The 20442-nt window shown below is 43.8% G+C and overlaps 1 protein-coding gene across 2 annotated transcripts in view; it reads right to left on the reverse strand.

Annotated features, from left to right (window-relative positions):
* Positions 1–2123: 2123 nt before the first annotated feature.
* The window catches only part of KLHL7 (kelch like family member 7), a 141874-nt gene continuing 123555 nt past the window's right edge, over positions 2124–20442 (reverse strand). Inside the window, exon 11 of one of the 2 annotated variants that reach the window (XM_033930879.1) lies at positions 2124–2718. In XM_033930879.1, the coding sequence (XP_033786770.1) occupies positions 2657–2718 (62 nt within the window). In that variant the 3' untranslated portion in view covers positions 2124–2656. Of the gene's footprint in view, positions 2719–4716; positions 5290–20442 lie in introns of those variants that run through there. The other variant, XM_033930878.1, reaches the window with a different exon arrangement.

A 20442-nucleotide genomic window follows, 5' to 3' on the forward strand; every position in this document is an offset into this window, starting at 1 on the left:
CTAGGAAAGTAGGAACAGTTAACTTCTCAGTTGCTGCCCTGTTTTAAAACTGTAGAGTTCATTTGAGAGCTGGTGGCCCATGCTATTTTGCACTGTGTTAACATCGTACATATATATTCAATTAAAAAGAAAAGATTCTGAATATATAGCTATTTTAACAGTATTATTATTAACAAATTAAATATACATATATATTTGTTTACTCACAATGTTCCATTATGAAATAAATATGCCACAAAGAGGCATCTTTTCTGCTGGTCAGAAAGGAGCTGCCTGTCAATTCTAAAATACAGATAAGATGCATACTTAAATGTTCCAGATATCAGAGGTAGCAGCACCAAAAACAAGAGGAACACTGCTTGTTGATCACATCAATCTGCAGGTAGTATTAGAATGGCATCAACTCCTACTTCTGGGAAAATTGAAATCCTACTGAAAAAGCCACACCCTCAGAGTATTTAAAGCTACCCAAAAGACAAAGAGTCCACAAAGCTGACAAAAAGAAGGCCTTTCTTCAACAGGATACAGAAAAGAGACAATGTTTTATAACCAGTACAGAAAAAAAGGAGTAAACCCACAAATTTTAGTAATTAACTTATACAGTATAAATTACAAGTCAATAAAACTACATAAAACCAAAGATTGCCATGTTTCATCTTCTTCCTGCATCAGAGGGTATGATAAAATTGATATTCTGGAAAACAATATAAGGACTTGTATAAACTAACTTTTACAATAATATACAAACAGCAAACTCATATGTACAGCTATTTTCAATTACTCTAAAGTTCTACAGATACTGCAGTCTAACTTCGGAAAAAGCAACAGATAAATTCAGAATGCATTGTATTTAAATTTTCATTGAATCAAGAAGCTAACTATCTCCTACTAGAGGACAAATGTATTAGAAATTTCTGTTTACTAGTGCTGCCCAATTCAGGAAAAAAAATTTCGATTTGATTCAGCCTATTGAATTGGTTTTTTGATTCGATTCCATTTTGCTTCCCAATTGGGTGTTTTTTTTCAAACATCCTGGTGGGTTTATTTTATAGCCTCTTCACACCCCTTTGCCTTCTCCTAACCACACTGGTGTAAACAAAATTAACAAACAAAAAATCAACAAACAAAAAAGACTTTTCATCTCTCTGTTAAATCCTAGCTCATGTTTGCGATCTAACACCAGCTCTGGCAGGATACACATTTCAAATCTGACAAATTATAATCACAAAACAGAAAATAAAATTATTTTTCCTACCTTTTGTTATTTGGTCATTATTCAAATCTTGTTGGTCTCAGGCTCTGGTTGTCTTCTGATAACTTGCTTGCCAGGGTCTCCTTCTTTCTCCGTGCTAACCATCCACCTGCCATCTCTGTCCTCTGGCATCTTTCCTTTTTTCGTCTCCCTCCACAGATCCACCTTTTCTTAACTACCTTTTCATCCAGCACCTCTCCCTCCTTCCCCACCACCCAAGGGTCCCTTTCTTTTCTTTTCTCAACTACCCTCCTATCCAGTATCTCTATCCCCCTTCCACACCATCCCTTGTGTCCAACTTCTCTCCCTTTCTGTTCTTTCCCTCCCTAAATCCCATTGTCCATCATCTCTCTTCTTCTCTATTTTTAGACACATTATTTCTTCCCCCCCAAAGTCCAGCATATGCACGTCTCTTTGAATCCCCTTCTCTCCCTCCCTCCGTGTACTTCTACACCAGGGCCCCCTGCCTTGAATGTCTGTTCCCCCTAAAGGCCTGGTCACCCCCTTAACGGCCTGTCTCCCCCCCCTTGAAGGCCTGCATCCTACCTCTGAAGGCCTGCCTGCCTGTTCCCCCCTAAAGGCCTGCCTGCCTGTCTCCCCTGAAGGCCTGTCCCACCCCCCACACTGAAGGACTGCTCACCCCCCCCCCCCCCCCCGGAAGGCTTGCGAGTTCCCCCTGGCCTCCCACTGGTGTCCGGCTTCCTCCCTGGCCTTCCCGCACCGTTTACCTTTGAAGAGTAGCCTGCACAGAAGATCATGGTGTTAGCGATGTTTGCAAACAGCTTCGGAGCTGTTTCCTCTGCCGTGGTCCCGCACCTCCTCTGGCGTCAGAGGCAGGATCACGGCAGAGGAAACAGCTCCGAAGCTGTTTGCAAACATCACTAACACCGCAATCTTCTGTGCAGGCTGCTCTTCAAAGGTAAACCATGCGGAGAAGCCAGACGCCAAGGGGGAGGGAAGCAGACGCTAAGGGGGGGAAACCGGACACCAGGGGGAGAACTGGACAGCAGCACTTTGCGACTGACCCTCCTCCCTTGCCCTCTAAAGCAGGTGAGGCAGTGGCCGGCCAACAAGAGCTGCGCTGCCACTCCTGCTTTAGGGGGCGAGGGGGGGAGGATCAGCCGAATTGGGAAGCCGATATTTTTTTATTTTAAATCGATTCGAATCGATTCACCCGAAGTGAATCGGTGAACCGATTCGAATCGTGAAACGGGCAGCACTACTGTTTACCAATGTTTGGCAAATTTGAAAATAATCTTTATCAGCAACGGAAGCTCAAGTAAGAAGAAATATGTGAACAGCTACAAATTGCATTTTAAGGGGAAAATCAATGTTAGCTCAGAAAATATCTTGCACCAAAGTAATTCATATGTGAATTGATTAAATGAAAACTATCGAAATGTCTTAATGGCTGTTGTATTTTAAATAGTGGGCATCTGTAGTTTCTCCTCTCAGGACTTTTTCATCTGTGAATCGCATTGAATCCAAGTGGAAAATTGCAGAATATAAGAGATTAAACAGAAAAAATAATGATGTGTTATATACAAGCACCAAAACCTGTACTTAAATTATAACAACTTTCATATTACTACCATAGCAACATGTTGTAAAGCCTCAATATCTGGGAAATTATATCAATACTATCTCAAATAGTGAAAAAAATTCCAACAGCAGAAGAACTGGTAGTCTGTTTCCTATTAACCAGCAAAAATAAATGAACATCCCACCCTCCCAAACTAATGTCAGGAAGACATACTAGATACAATTTTGCACAGAATGGGTGAGGAATGAATATGGAAATGTTATCCAGTTAATGCATTATATTTAACTGTGTTAGTGCATGGTAATGCGAGAGCAATTAGGCCAGGATTCACTAAACCTCCAAACCGTGCACGATCCGTTTCCGGTTGCATGCCGTCCGACTGATTCAGTAAAGGCCTGCATGTAAATGGAGACGATCGTTAGCACGCCCCCTACCCACGGCCAGAGCGATCCCCGCTCATGCGCACACCCTGACAGTAGTGACAGGAGAATATTTATTTTGAATAATCCTAATGATGGTGTGTTTATACAATTTAACATTTATTCTTAATAATTTAGAATACCATATATAATTACTCAAGCCTCCCTTGGTTATAAAGGACCCTTTTGAAATCTTTTAATTTTGCATGCTCTCTAGTAGAAGATGTTAGTTTCTTGATTTAAAATTAAGTAGAATTCTATTCTTTTTGTAGAAGGTGGCTGTAATCTGTAGAATTGTAGAGTGAGTGAAAATTTAATCATTTATGATTTTGCAAAGTTAATTTATAAGTCCTTGGATACTGTTTTTTCAGAATACCTAGTTTATTCCTGCCCCTGATGCAGGTGAATGCTGAAATATAGCTATATTGGGTTTTATTGACTTGTAATTTATACAATATTTGTGTTAATTATTACCAATAAAATTGGTTGGTGGTCTTCAGGATCCAAAAAGGACAGAATATAGAAAGAGATTTCAAACTGAATATCTAATCTGTTATCAAACTCATTTACAACTGCCTAAGGATTTTCTCCTCTATTTAACATCCCCCTCCCAACTAATTAGGGGGGGGGCATTCAATTGCACTCTCTTCTGGAACCCTGCAGTCATGGGACCTAAGTGTAGTGACCTGGATACACTAAAGAAACTGACTGAATTGCTGTGGGCCAATTCTGGATGAGCAATTGATGCACTACCAAGTTTGCAGGCAAACTGAAGACCTAGGAAGTCAGGTAGCTGGTTTCTTTTGTTTCTACATTTTTGAAACATTAAAATCAAGTTGCTAGATCTACCAGAGTTGCTCTACTTATAAATTTGTATAGCTTCCTGAGTTTTATAATTATGCAAAAAAAACAAAAAACAAAAAAAACCCACCCCCAAAACAAAATCCCCACAAACAAACTTTGGTAAAAGCAATTGTGGAGTAGGTGATAAGTTTGAGGGCTCCTGAATGGGCTCCAGTGAATGGAGAGCCAAGAATTAATGGTCACAGGTATGAACAATTTGACATTATGCATGATGGGGTGCACTTCCTATAGAACCACAGGATGCTTCCCAAAAATCAAAGTTATACTTTGTTAACAGTAAGCATGTCGCTGTCCTTTGGGCTCACTAATTAAAACAAAAAATTTCACAGTCCCAGTACAAAAGTCCAAAACCAAACACTTGTGTTTTAACACTTCTTTTTTAATAATGATTACATTTTTGTGCTGGTTTGTGTTGTCCATGAACGGGGCTCCATGTTCTCTTGGCTGGCAGTCACCAGGAAAGAGATAACTTGTTTGGTTTCCAGTGCAACTCTGTTATCTCTAGTGGCTTCACATAATCTTCAGAGGAATCACTTATGGATAATGCTTCTTATTCCTGCACTGCTAAGTCTGCATGTGAATGCTAAGAATGCTACAGTGCAAAACCTCCTACACAATTTTTTTCTACCACGACAACCTTTTTTTTTTTTTTGAAGGGGGAGGGAAGACTAGGGGAAGAGTAAGTTCTCATTACTAGAGCCCAGAGGGGTACTATATGTAGTCTGGGGATCCAGTTCCACCATTTTCTTTTCATGGTGCAGGCCTTTGAAATACTTTATATATGTAACCAATAAAGCTGGCTTGTGCAGATGCACACGTTCTACGGAACGATAAGTTCTCAGTTTTTCAGATGACTTATTAAAAATGTGAAAGCAAAGCTCTGTAGCCACATCTTTCATGAGTGTCCATCTGCTTTCCAGAAAGTCTTCATATTTCTAGGGTTTCCTCATTAGCCCCACAAGTGTCAACAACACAGATTAAGCAACTGGTTACTGGGAAAGCCCGCACTTTGGAGTTGGCTATCCATTTGTCCATTTCAGTGTTGTATTCAAGGATGTGTCCCAAGCGTCCCACACCCTGAAATCCTGCCAGGACGTAAACCACTGTGCTCACAGCTGCACATTTCACAGTCACACCTTTCCACGGCATGGGTGACACCATCTTCCACTCATTCAGTTTGATGTCATAATACTCCACACTGTCAAGACCACCTGAAACAAAAAGAAAATACATATATAGCCAGATAGCACAGTTACTTAACTAACAGGTGTTATCCAGGAACAGCAGGCAGTTATTCTCTACATGTGGGTGACGTCACCAACGGAGCCCCCTAGCAGACGTTTTTGCAAGCAGACTTGCTTGAAGACCTTCAAGCTTGCAATTGGCCTGCGCATGCGCGCATGCCCCTCCCGCGTGGCCTCAGTTCAAATAGCTAGCAAAGAAGCCAACTACAGGGAGGTGGGTGGGTTGCGAGAATATCTGCCTGCTGTCCCTGGATAACACCTGTTACGGTAAGTAACTGTGCTTTATCCCAGGACAAGCAGGCAGCATATTCTCTACATGTGGGAGACCTTCCAACTAACCAGAATGGGATGGAGGGAGAGTTGGCAATTTAGGAGAACAGATTTTGCAAAATGGACTGGCCAAAATGGCCGTCACGTCTGGAGAAAGCATCCAGACAGTAGTGTGAGGTAAACGTATGAACCGAGGACTAAGTGGCAGCCTTACAGATTTCCTCAATCGGAGTCGAGTGGAGGAAAGCAACAGATGCCGCTATCGCTCTGACCTTATGGCCTATGACTCGACCCGGCAGGGAGAGACCAGCCTGAGCTTAACAGAAAGAGATACAAGCGGCCAACCAGTTAGAAATGGTCCACTTAGAAACAGAGCGACCCAAGCGATTAGGATCGAAGGAGAGGAACAACTGGGGAGCAGAACGGTGAGGAGTGGTGCGCTTCAAGTAGAAGGCCAGCGCACGCTTACAATCAAGAGAATGCAGAGCTGCTTCTCCAGGGTGAGAATGGGGCTTCGGGAAAAACAATGGATAGGTCGATGTGAAACTCAGAAACAACCTTAAGCAAGAACTTAGGATGTGTACGGAGAACCACCTTATCATGATGGAAGACAGTGAAGGGTGGGTCTGCCACCAAGGCTTGAAAGCTCACTGACCCGACAGGCAGAACTGAGAGCAATAAGAGACACAACCTTCCAAGTAAGATACTTCAAGTGAGCCCGCACTAGTGGCTCGAACGGGGGTTTCATCTAACGAGCAAGGACCACGTTAAGATCTCAAACCACAGGTTTAAGGGGCGGATGAACGTGGAAAAGGCCTCTCATGAAGTGGGAAACCACAGGATGAACAGAGATAGGCTTCCCATCAATTGGCGGATGAAAAGCAGCAATGGCACTAAGGTGGACTCGAACCGAAGAGGACTTGTGTCCTGCGCCAGACAAGTGTAACAGATAATCCAGGACAGCAGATAAGGAGGCAGATAGTGGCTCCAACTGCCGAGTAGCACACCAGGAAGTAAAGCAGGTTCTGATGGTAACATTGGCAAGTGGACTCCTTCCGAAATGCCTCCAGGACATCCAGCACAGGCTGTGAGAACTGGAATGAGGGCATTAAGTCTCGAGGAACCAAGCCATTAAGTGCAGAGACTGAAGGTTGGGATGAAGTAGAGAACCGTGACTCTGCGTAAGCAGAGAAGGAAAAACAGGCAGAAGAAGAGGCTCCCTGGAACTGAGTTGCAACAGAAGGGAGAACCACGGCTGTCGGGGCCACCGAGGAGCTATCAGAATCATGGTGGCCCTTGTGGACTTGAGCTTGACGAGAGTCTTCAGAATCAGAGGGAATGGAGGGAACGCATACAGAAACAGATTCGTCCAGTCCAGCAGAAAAGCATCCGCTTCGAGCCTGAGAGGGGTGTAAACCCTGGAGCAAAAGCGGGGCAACTTGTGATTGAGGAGGATGCGAACAGATCTATGTCCGGAGTCCCCCAATGAGCAAACACTTGATACAGGGTCAAGGAATGGATGGACCACTTATGAGGCTGCAGAAGACGACTCAACCTGTCTGCCAGACAATTGTGCTGGCCCTGAATGTAGACCGCTCGAAGGAATATGTTGCGGCAGATGGCCCAATCCCAGAGCCGCATTGCCTCTTGGCACAGGGACAGGGACCCCGTGCCCCCTTGTTTGCTGATATAATACATAGTGAACTGGTTGTCCGTGCGGATCAGCACCACTTGGTCGCGAAGCAGTTGACAAAAAGCCTTCAGGGCGAGGAAAATCACTCGAAGCTACAGAAGATTGATGTGATAAAGGCGGTCGGCACTGGACCAAAGACCCTGAGTGCAAAGACTGTCCAGATGAGCCCCCCAAGCATAGGTCGACGAGTCTGTCGTGAGGACCTTCTGCGGAAGGGGGGCATGAAACAAAAAACCTCTGGAAAGATTGGAAGAGAGCATCCACCAACGGAGAGACTTCAACAAAGGAGTCACGACAATGAGTCGAGAGACAGGATCTCGATCCTGGTTCCATTGAGACGCAAGAGTCCATTGTGGAATACGGAGGTGAAGTCTGGCAAAAAGAGTCACGTGAACCGTGGAGGCCATGTACCCTAGGAGGACCATCAGGAGCCGAGCCGGGGCCGAAGACAGATGGGCCACCCTCAAGCATAAACGAACAAGGGCCAACGAACAAGGGCCTCGGCAAGAAGGAGCGGAGAATAACCATGTCCAGAACCACTCCGATTAATTCCAGAGACTGGGATGGACAGAGGTGGGACATGGGGGAAGTTCACCTTGAAGTCGAGACTCTGAAGGAGCAAGATGGTCTGATTCGTCACTCGCAGAACTTCATGGCACGAGGACGTTTTGATCAACCAGTCGTCGATGTAGGGAAACACCTGCAGGTCGCCGAGATGCAGGGCCGCAGCTACCACAACTAGACACTTTGTGAAAACCCTTGGAGAGGCCACCAGGCCGAAGGGAAGAACACTGTATTATAGGTGGAGATCTCATATACCGGCGAGAGGCCGGGTGTATCGGAATGTGCGTGTACGCCTCCTTGAGGTCCAGTGAGCACAGCCAGTCCCCCTGTCCAAGAGGGGGTACAAGGTAGGAAGGGTGAGCATTCTGAATCATTCCCTGACCAGAAACTTGTTCAGAGCATGGAGGTCCAGTATCGGACGCAGATCCTCTGTCTTCTTGGGTACCAGAAAGTACCGGGAATAAAATCCTGTATTCCACTGATCCGGAGGAACCTCCTCAACTGCCCGAAGGCAAGAAGCCTTAAGCATGTCCTCGAACATAGGCACCGAGACCAAAGGCTGTTGAATCGTAGGTGCAGCAGTGCGCTCCTTTGGGGGCGACCTCAAGGAAGAGTATTCCCTAAGTGAGGAGGCATGCTTAGAATGATCTCTCGAAGACGCCGATGAGGCGGCACTGACATGAGACTCTGAGGCAGGCTTCTTTGCCTGAGGAGGAAAGAGGAGACTTACCCGAGACCGGAGTAGCAGGAGGAGCTGAGGCCGGAGCCTTTGAGGCCGAGGGGGACTTCGAGGCTGAGGACTTTGAGGCTGAGGCACCCAACGAGGGCGCCGAGGCCGAGCTCGAGGCCTGTCCCGCAGGATCCATGGGGCCAAACAGTTGAAGAATCTTGGCCACCCTCCAACAAAGAGCCTGCAGTTGCAAAGTCGCACAACATGGACACAACTCAGCGTGTGCTCCACACACCAACAATGAGGGTTGGTGATGGAGATAACCTGGTTGCACTGAGTACAGTTTTTAAACCCGGAACGAGGCCTGGACATAAGAAAAAGGACAGCCGTGGCCCCGCAAGGCCAGGCGGCCAGAACAATATACAAACGGAAAAGAAAAGAAAAATAAAGACAAGGGCACAGCGACTAAACTAAAAGTAACCAAATAAGCCACGGTGCAAGAGGGACTATGAGAGCGCGCAAAGAAAGGGAGCAGTGCTTCTGGCTCCGTGGAAAACATAGAACTGAGGCCACGCTGAGGAGACGCATGTCCTAGGTCAGCCGGGAGGGGCACGCGTGCATGCGCGGGCCAATCGCAAGCTTGAAGGTCTTCAAGCAAGTCTGCTTGCGAAAACATCTGCTAGGGGGCTCCGTTGGTGACGTCACCCACATGTAGAGAATATGCTGCCTGCTTGTCCTGGGATAAAGTAAATTATCTATCCTAATAGCTACTAATGGATGCCTTATATCTCCTATATATGTCAGCATTATCAAGCAAAAATATGTTTTCCTTAGAGTGAAACCTTGTGGATTTGTACTTGCTGTGATTATGAAGTAACACTGCTGAATCAGTGCCTACTCCAGCAAAAAGCTGAACAGCAAGCATAGTGTTCCTTCTTGTACTTACTACCTTATTCACCTAAACAACCCATCAAGACTTCCACTAATACAGAAAGCACACAGTGGAGAATAGAATTACCATGAAAAGACCATATAAAGATGAGAGATGAGATTAGGTAATGATATCTAGTGGGGTATACTCACTAGTATTGGGAAGTTTGACCATATAACTCAGACTTTAATCTTACTTCACTGGCTTCCAATTGAACAGAAAATCATCTTTATGCTTCTCTGCCTAACTTACAAAGCTCTTAATAACTTAACCTCCCCCCCCCCCCCATTGGTCAATTTCTGCATAGTACGCTATGTTCCTCTGATGATTTTCACCTGGTAGCTCCCTCCATACGATTGGTCCAGCTAGAAAAACTTATAGATCTCTCTTTGGTGTCACAGGACCTGAATTTTGGAACGCTATGCTTTCAACTCTCTGTACATTGTACAATTTTGGATTTTTCAAGAAAAAGTTCAAGACTGTTCATTTCCTTTGTGCCTATGGGGTCTTTAAGAGTGTACCCAATGTCTACCTGCCTTGGTTCAGTGTTTTTGTTAATGATCACTAACTGTTCATTGTCTATTTTATTTAATGCTGTGTATGTCTGTTACATTCTGCCTAGAACTTTGAATAGTGCGAAACAGAAATGCAGGAAATAAATATTACAGAATACTGAAAGAGCTCACAAAGTGTACAATGCACCTCCTACTATTTAACTAATAGAAATCACAGTGTGTCTGAGGGACAATAATACAGAAAACATAGGCCTGTTCCCCAAAAGTGAGAAGATGATATCTACAGAGCTGTCACCAACTTTTGTAGTGAGCAAAGTTATGTAAAGCAGTACCAGAGAAAACTGGTGCTGCACCTTGAAACAAATAGATCAGATTAACCTAGAAATGTCATAGTCCACAAGCTATGGCAACTTCAGTAGCTTTTCCCTGCTCTACTCCTATTGATGAAATCTACAAAGCTGCTATTTGGTCGTTGATTCATACTTTCACCTCTCATTACTGTCTGGCATCCTATTTCAGACAGGATGGACATTTCAGCCAAGAAGTATTACAAAATTTATTTTCTTAACGGCCAACACTCCCACCATCCCATTTCTGGTTAGTTTGGAGGTCACCCACATGTGAGAATATGCTGCATGCTTATCCTGGGATAAAGCACATTTACTTACCATAACAGGTGTTATCCAGGGACAGCAGGCAGATATTCTCACAACCCACCCACCTACCCTGGTTAGCTTCTTAGCTGGCTATCTGAACTGAGGAGCCATGCGCCTACGTCAGGCGGGAAGGCACTTGCGCATGCGCAGTCAGTCGCAAACTTTCTAAAGTTCTTAAAGTGCACATACACTTTAGAAGCTGTCCGTACTGGGGCTCCATGGATGACGTCACTCACATGTGAGAATATGCTTCCTGCTTGTCCTGGGATAAAAGATAGTATCAAGGTAAGAATCTAATTTCATTTCCCAGTGCAATAGAGATGATATGCTAAACTGTAGGGACGTACCTAATGGATGAGAAGAGAGGTAAGAAGGGAGAGAGTACAATGGGCAATAGACTGAATATTCCTAAAAATGTTGGTTAGGACTGGAAGAGACTGAGGTAGAGGGTAATTAAGTCTGAAGGTTATCAGATGATAGAGAGAAGAAAAACTGAAGTGGATAAATGAGAAAGTGAGCAGTTGGAGAATACAAGACCAAGGTAGTGGCAATGCTGGAGGGTAAGTATAGTGAAGCATAGCTGGAGATTGAATGAGGAGATTAAACAGAAATTTAGGAGGCATAAGAGTCAGAAGTAAATGTTAAGGTCTCCAAGAATGAGGGAAATGGAGGATGGCTCACAAAACAAAGAAATCCATGAGTTGGAGTTGGTGAGAAGGAGAGGGACTTATCAGGGGGGGTCAGCAAAAGACTCCTATCTGGAGAGGTAGTGGAGTGAATAGGTGAGTCAAGTGGACATCAAAGGAAGAAAAGCAGGTAAATTTGAGGTGGAAGATGTTTAAGTCTACAAACTGAAAGTAACATCCCCAAATCACTGTGGCCAACTGGGTGAGGTGTGCGGAAGAAAGGTAACCACCATGATATAGGGTGGCAAATGAAGTAGAGTCTTCCAGGAAAAACCAAGTCTCAGTTAAAGCAAGATGGAGAGTACTAGAGATAAAGAGGTCATAATGGACAAGCCTGTTGGAGACAGAGCAGATCTTCCACAGGGCACACAAAAAAGGAAGATAAGGAAGAAGGAGAGAAATAGAAATAAGATTGGCGACACGGTTTGACCTGCAGAGATAAGGCAAGTTAATATCCCCAGCAGAGAACACGAATAGCAAGAATACAAACAGTAGGATAGGCATGCTGAGAGTAACAAAGATGAGATGTGTTCAGATAGCGATGGTTGAAAGGAAGTAAATGTTGAAGTTTGAAAGCTGAGAAGAGAGATGACAAAATAAATAGTGAGATGATGAAAGCAGATAATGTGCAATGTGGTCTTGAGGAACAGTGGTTTGAAATGGGAAATAAGACTGGAAAGGGTTAGTATTGGGAATAAGTGTAGTAGAATGGAAAATAGAATGAGACACATATCATTAGGGGTAGCAGTAGTAGAGGCCCGAGTGGATTGGGGTGGACCTGGGAGTCACCCAGGATTTAGCTGGGAGAAATATATAGATGAGATTTCCTTTCCTTTAAAATTGCTCAAGGAGATCAATGTCTGCTCCAAGACTTAAATTGCTGGTACCTTGCAAGGCTTGATCCCCTAAGGCTAAACTCAAGTTCCAAATAGATGCCTTTATCTTTATGCCTAATGGTTTTTTGCCTACTGCACATGTACCGGCGTCTTATGCTTATAAGCGCCATTTTTCAGTGCAGGTTTGTGTGATAACAACTCAAATGACAAATGCTTTAAGTAAGTACTATACTTCTAAAATGTTTTGGTGAATATGACATATCCTTTATAAACTTTATTTTTTACGTTCTTGTGCTTTTTTCTAGCCCGTAAATAAATTAAAACCCTGAGGAAGCCGCATGATTGCGTCGGTTCCCGTCAGATACAGCTCATGGGAACTCAGCAATATATCTTGCACTACTAAATTACAAGATAAGTGCCTTTTAGCTTACTGATATGTCTTTGCTCTATTTTGCCTATTTGCACCAAAGCAGCAGTTTTGCTGCAATTTCTGTGTTTTGCTAATTTGCACAGTTAAAACTATTGCTTATTTGCACAGTTAAAACTACTATTTGGCAGTTGCCGTTTTGCACTTGTTAAAATTTGCAAATTTGCACAGTTTTTTGAAAAAAGAAAAAAAGTAAAAGATAAATTTTGGTTAAAAAATATATATTAATGACAGGATAAAAAATTTTTCTTGACTATTTTATCTAAATTATGATGAGTAGTGAAATATTAAGATTTATGACAAATTAAGTCACATAACAATCATGAAGATTTTTTGATCGATGAAAGATAACCACGCCACAATTCCTCATGTGGGTTATAACATTATAATCCGCAGGAGTGGCAATTCTGAGATCTTTTCCTTCATGTTGACTTTAGTATATAGGTCATCTATATAGATGGCTTTTTGCTTTTTTGGTGGATCTGCTTTATATAGCAACATAGTAGATGATGGCAGATAAAGACCCAAATGGTACATCCAGTCTGCCCAACCTGATTCAATTAAAAAATTTTTTTTCTTCTTCTTAGCTATTATCTGGGCAAGAATCCAAAGCTCTGCCTGGTACTGTGTTTAGGTTCCGAGCCGACTACTGAAATCCCTGTCAAAGCTCACTCCAGCCCATCTACACCATCCAAGCCACTGAAGCCCTCCCCAGACCGTGCATGTCTGCTCAGTAGTGGCCTTAGTTCTTCAATATTTATTATTATTTTCTGCTTCTCGATCCTCTGTATTCATCCCACGCTTTTTGAAATGTCACCATTTCCCTCTCCACCACCTCTCTCGGGAGCGCATTCCAGGCATCCACCACCTTCTCCATAAAGAAGAATTTCCTTACATTGCTCTTGAGTCTACCACCCCTCAGCCTCAAATTATGCCCTCTAGCTTTACCATTTTCCTTTCTCTGGAAAAGATTATGTTCTACATTAATACCTTTCAAGTACTTGAAAGTCTGAATCATCTCTCTCCTGTCCCTCCTTTCCTCTAGGGTATACATATTCAGGGCTTCCAGTCTCTCCACATACGTCTTTTGGCGCAAACTTCCTATCATTTTTTTCGCCCTCCTCTGGACAGCTTCAAGTCTTTCCTTCACCAGATACAGTCTCCAAAACTGAACACAATACTCCAACTGGGGCCTCACCAACGACCTGTACAGGGGCATCAACACCTTCTTTCTTCTACTGCTTACACCTCTTTTTATACAGCCCAGCATCCTTCTGGCAGCAGTCACTGCCTTGTCACACTGTTTTTTCACCTTTAGATATTCGGACACTATCACCCCAAGGTCCATCTCCCCATCCGTGCAAATCAGCCTCTCACCTCCCAGCACATACGGTTCCTTCCGATTATTAATCCCCAAATGCATTACTCTGCATTTCTTTGCATTGAATTTTAGTTGTCAGATATTAGACCATTCCTCTAACTTTTGCAAATCCTTTTTCATGTTTTCCACTCCCTCCTTAGTGTCTACTGTTACAAATCTTGGTATCATCCGCAAAAAAGGCAAACCTTACCTTCTATCCCTTCAGCAATGTCACTTAAGTTTCAAGTTTAATTAAAATTTCTTATACTGCCTAATCAGCCTTCTAGGCGGTGTACAAAATCATAAAAGCATACAATATCTAAAATACAAATTTAAGAAAACAGGGGACGACAAAGACTTTTGGAGACATAAAACCATAACGAGTGGAACAAGAGGATAATGGGCAAGAACTACAATTTTAAAGATAAAAGATAATAATTTAGGGGAAAAACAGTAGGAGGGGAAAGTAGAAATAAAGTCATTCTAGATCGCCCTTAAAAGGGCAGTTAAATCTCAAAGGCATCAATGAAAAGAAATGTCTTTAGCTTTGTCTTGAATTGATTCTTCATGTAAATAAGCTGGGATACTATTCCAAAGAGAAGGAGCAGTCACGGAAAAAATGGAAGATCACTTTGTGTTTATATATTTTAGTGACGGAACAGAGAGAAGATTTTGGGCTGATGATTGAAGGACTGGCCCCAGCACCGAACCCTGAGTGACTCCACTACTCAACTTTCCTTCCTCTGAGCGACTTCCATTAACCACCACCCTCTGGCATCTGTCCAACAACCAGTTTCTAATCCAGTTCACCACTTTGGGTCCTAAGTTCAGCCCTTCAAGTTTGTTCAAGAGCCTCCTATGAGGAACCGTGTCAAAGGCTTTGCTGAAATCTAAGTAAATGACATCTAGCATATGCCCTTGATCCAGTTCTCTGGCCACCCAATCAAAAAATTCAATCAGGTTCGTTTGGCACAATTTACCTTTAGTAAAGCCATGTTGCCTCGGATCCTGTAACCCATTAGATTCTAGGAAGTTCACTATCCTTTCTTTCTGCAACATTCCATTATTTTTCCAACAACTGAAGTGAGGCTTACTGGCCTGTAGTATCGCTTCATCTCTGTGACCACTTTTGTGAATAGGGACCACATCCGCTCTTCTCCAATCCCCAGGAACCACTCCCATCTCCAGAGATTTGTTGAACAAGTCTTTAATAGACCCGCCAGAACCTCTCTGAGCTCCCTCAGTATCCTGGGATGATCCCATCGGGTCCCATCGCTTTATCCACCTTCAGTTTTTCAAGTTGCTCATAAACACTTTCCTCTGTGAACGGCACAGAATCTACTCCATTTTTTTGTGTAACTTTGCCACACAATCTCGGTCCTTCTCTGAGATTTTATTCCGTGAACACAGAACAGAAGTATTTGTTTAGCATGTTTGCTTCTTCCTCATCGCTCTCCACATATTGGTTCCTAGCATTTCTTAGTTTAGCAATTCCATTTTTCATCTTCCTCCTGTCACTAATATATCTGAAAAAATTTTTGTTTCCCTTTTTTACATTTTTAGCCATTTGCTTTTCCGCCTGCGCTTTTGCCAGACGTATCTCTCTCTTGGCTTCTTTCAGTTTCACCGGGTAGTCCTTTCTATACTCCTCTTCTTGGGTTTTTTTAATATTTCAGGAACACCAACTCTTTTGCCTTTATTTTCTCCGCCACTAGTTTGGAGAACCATATATGTTTCCTTTTTCTCTTGTTTTTATTTATTTTCTTCACATAAAGGTCCGTAGCCACTTTTATTGCTCCTTTCAGCTTAGACCACTGTTTTTCCACTTCTCTTATGTCCTCTCATCCTAACAGCTCTTTCTTCAGGTACTTTCCCATTTTATTAAAGTCCATACATTTGAAATCTAGGACTTTAAGTATTGTGCAGCTGCTCTCCACTTTAGCTGTTATATCAAACCAAACCGTTTGATGATCGCTACTTCCCAGGTGAGCACCCACTTCAACATTAGAGATACTCTCCCCATTTGTAAGGGCCAGATCCAATATCGCTTTTTCCCTCATGGGTTCCGTCACCATTTGTCTGAGCAGAGCCTCTTGAAAGGCATCCACAATCTCCCTGCAGAGTCTCTTGAGAGGCATCCACAATCTCCCTACTTCAAACAATACAGCCAAAGCAGTTTACATAAAAACACATCCATAAAATTCAATACAAGACAAAATAAAATATAGAAATCTAAACAAACAACTTCATGCCCCATAGGAACTACCAGTGGTCAACTAGACTACTGCACTGTAAATAGTCACGTTTCAACAGTCTCTTAAATGTTTTTAACACTGTTCTTCTGCCTTATTTACTCAGGTAAAGTGTTCCCACCATACTGGTGCCATAACAGAGGACATTCTTGACCTAAATTCCTCACATTTTATCTTATTAACTGTTGGAACCTCCCCTAAAATAATATTCTGACTTGATTTTAACATTTACTTTGGAAGATACATATTCAATCTAGACCTTTGTTCTTCAACCGCCGGTTCGCGAACTGGTGCTGGTCCGCAGAAAATTCCTGCCAGTCCACGCAGGGCCAGCGAAATCGACATCTGCAATTTCCTGCTGGTCCACGCAGGGCCAGCAAGATCGACAAGCTGAAGTCCGCACAGGGCCGGAGAGATCATGGGGAGCCTCCGACAGTGGCTTTCTCCCCTCTCAGCAGCTCTCCTTACTTACCAGCACAGCGATTCAGGAAGGCAGCCTTGGGGCTTTTGCTGAGTCACGGCCGCCTCTGATGATGCAACTTCCTCTTTCCTCAGAGACGGCGCGACCCAAGGTTGCCTTCCTGAATCGCTGCGCTGGCAAGTAAGGAGAGCTGTTGGAAGGGGAGAAAGCCACTGTTTGAGGCTGGGAAGCTTCTAGGCATGGTAAAAAAAAAAAAAAAAAAAAAAAGGGACAGCTGCTACTGGATCTGAAGAGGGAGAAGAAGAGATGCCGCTGAGAAGGGAGGAGGGAAAGAAGTCTGGGAAGCTGCTGGGCAAGGGAAAAAAAGGGACAGCTGCAACTGGACCTGGAGGGAAGGATAAGGAGAGATGCTGCTGGGAGAGGAGGAGGGAAAGGGAAGGGAGAAGGAAAAAGGAAGAAACAGCTGGCAGGGAGATTAATAATAATAATAATTTTATTTCTTGTATACCGCTATACCGTGAGTTCAAAGATTAGAGGAGGGGAAGGGGAGAGACAGGAATGAGATGGGAAGGGATAAAGATGCTAGATCTGGTGTAAGAGAGATAGAAATGAAGAGAGCAGAGCAGTGAAGCTGGAATGAATCATGTAAAAAGGAGAGAGGGGGCACAGGCTGGATGGAAAGGGGAGAGGGGCACAGAAAGAAAACAGATACCATTTGGAAGGGGGAGAGGGCAGACAGTAGATGGAAGGGGCAGATGCTGGACTGAAGAGACAGAAAGGAGATGCTGGAAGGAAGAGAGTGAAAAGATGAAAGCAGAATCCAGAGACAAAAGGTAGAAACAAATAATTTTATTTCTTATTTTGTGATTAGAATATATCAGATTTGAAATATATATCCTGCTAGAGCTGGTGTTGGACATAATTGGGGACTGCAAAGTCCAGGCAGTGGCTTAGGGCTCTCTCTGACCAGGGGGACAGTTACCCTAGTTGCACTCCCCTAACCCTATTCCTGCTATGTGTGACTGCGGTATTCTGTTAGCATGATATTTCTGTGTAGCATTCTGTAATAATTTGGCTTATTCAGTTTTCTTGAAAGTAGAGGGGATATATGTGAAGAGGAGGGGAGACAGGAGTTTTGTTGATCCTTGCTCTGTATTATTTGTATTTATAAAATGACAATTGTACAGAATTGTTTCTTTTTATACTTTAATAAAATACATTCAATATAAAATCATAACTGAGGCTTATGTGGATGGGATCAGATGGTTTGCGAGGACCGAGCTTGCGGAGATGGGGCGGAAACGGGGTTTTTAAAATTTCAGTCCTAGTAGTTTGCCGGTCCACAAAATAAATCTTTTTTCACGCCGGTCCACAGGTGTAAAAAGGTTGAAAAAAAAACTGATCTAGACCTTAAATATTTAGCAGTATCATTTTGTAAAACATTAAATATTAATAACAGAATCTTAAACTTCATTCTTGATAATGCTGGGAACCAACAACAAACCTTGATCACTTAGGGGTATCACACATTTTTCACATGAACTGTCATTTTACCTGCAGATATATTAAAAGCAAGTGGGTGAAGAGGGTGGAAGGGGAGCAGTGGTGTGCAATGACATTTGAAGTAGGAGATTCAGTAAATTGGGCCAAACAATAGGAAGGGCTTGGCAGCACCAACATAATACCTTCCCCCCCAACAAGAAAAAGAGGGACTTGGTAGTATCAACACAACACTAACCACCTAAACAAAAACAAGGAGGAGCCTGGCATCCCTAATGAAACACTTACTACCCTGACAATGATCAAGTTTCAAGTGAATTAGGTTTTTATATACCATCTATCAAGATTATCTGAGCGGTTTTACAATTAGGTACTCAAGTATTTTCCCTATCTGTCCTGGTGGGCTCACAATCTATCTAACGTACTTGAGGCTATGAAGGACTGAATGACTTGCCCTGGGTCACAAGGAGTAGCGCGGAGTTTGAACCCACAGCCCCAGGGTGCTGAGGCTGTAGCTCCAACCACTGTGCCACACACTCCTCCTAGTTCTCTTCCACCCAGCTTCAACTTCTCTCTCATGTAACTTAAGTCCCCCACTCTGATATCTCGTTCCTTCAACTTATACGCCTCTCTCCCTTATCCTGATGTGCACTTAACTTCCCTCCGCCTTCTCTTTCTTTCCTGTTGCCATATATTCTCTCTTCCTGACCCATCAGTGCTGCACTGACAAGGGGTTTGAGAGGAGGTATGCCCCCAGGTGCCAGTCTGAAGGGAACACTAGAGGAGGAGCTATAAAGTCAAAACACAAAAGAACAAAGCCTTTGTGATGTGGTATGTATTGGCAAGGGACACATGTATAAAGACTGGCCTCCAGTGATATGCCATTGCATATCACAAATCCCTCTCTGCCCTATCCCCTTGTCCTTCCCGTCTTGTGCCCCATACTTTCCTCACTTTGCCAACTACTGGAAATTGGCGAATGTCACACCTATCTTCAAGAAGGGATCGAGGGGTGACCCCGGGAACTACAGGCCGGTGAGCCTGACTTCAATTATAAGGAAGATGGTGGAAGCTATGATCAAGGACGGCATTTGCGAGCACATCGAGAGGAATGGCCTACTGAGAACAAGCCAGCATGGATTCTGTAAGGGAAGGTCGTGCCTAACGAACCTTCTGTACTTCTTTGAGGGAATAAGCAGTCGGGTGGACAATGGGGAACCCATAGACATCATTTACCTCGATTTTCAAAAGGCTTTCGACAAGGTGCCACATGAAAGGCTGCTTAAGAAGCTGTGGAACCACGGGGTGGGAGGGGATGTGCACAGATGGATCAAGCACTGGTTGTCGGGCAGACTGCAGAGGGTCGGAGTAAAGGGTCAATATTCTGACTGGCGGGGAGTCACAAGCGGTGTACCACAGGGGTCGGTGCTGGGGCCATTACTCTTTAACATATTTATCAATGACCTGGAAAAGGAGGCAAAGTGCGAGGTTATAAAATTTGCAGACGATACCAAACTGTGCGGCAGAGTTAGGACCAGGGAGGAGTGTGAGGACCTACAAAGAGACCTGGACAAGCTAGAAGACTGGGCAAACAAATGGCAAATGCGCTTTAACGTGGACAAATGCAAGGTCATGCATATAGGGAAAAAGAACCCGTTGTTCAACTACAAATTTGGGGGGGTATTGTTGGGAGACAGCAGACTTGAGAGAGACTTGGGTGTGCTGGTGGATGCATCACTGAAGCCATCTGCACAGTGCGCAGCAGCCTCAAAAAAAGCCAACAGGATGCTTGGCATCATAAAGAAGGGCATAACAACCAGAACACGGGAAGTCATCATGCCATTGTATCGAGCGATGGTGCGTCCACATCTGGAATACTGCGTTCAGTATTGGTCGCCGCATCTCAAGAAGGACATGGCGGTATTTGAGAGAGTCCAAAGGAGAGCAACGAAAATGGTAAAAGGGCTGGAACACTGCCCATACGCCGAGAGGTTGGATAGGCTGGGGCTCTTCTCTCTGGAAAAGAGGAGGCTCAGGGGAGATATGATAGAGACCTTCAAGATCATGAGGGGCATAGAGAGGGTGGATAGGGACAGATTCTTCAGACTGAAGGGGACAACAGGTATGAGGGGGCATTCGGAGAAACTGAAGGGAGATAGGTTCAAAACAAACGCAAGGAAGTTTTTTTTCACCCAAAGGGTCGTGGACACTTGGAATGCGCTACCAGAGGAAGTGATCAGGCAGAGTACGGTACAGGGATTCAAACAGGGATTGGACGGATTCCTGAAGGATAAAGGGATCATGGGATACTGAGGGAGGAGCTGGGATGTAACACAAGT

This window comes from Geotrypetes seraphini, chromosome 2 (assembly GCF_902459505.1).
Source record: "Geotrypetes seraphini chromosome 2, aGeoSer1.1, whole genome shotgun sequence".
In the NCBI taxonomy this organism is placed as follows: domain Eukaryota; kingdom Metazoa; phylum Chordata; class Amphibia; order Gymnophiona; family Dermophiidae; genus Geotrypetes; species Geotrypetes seraphini.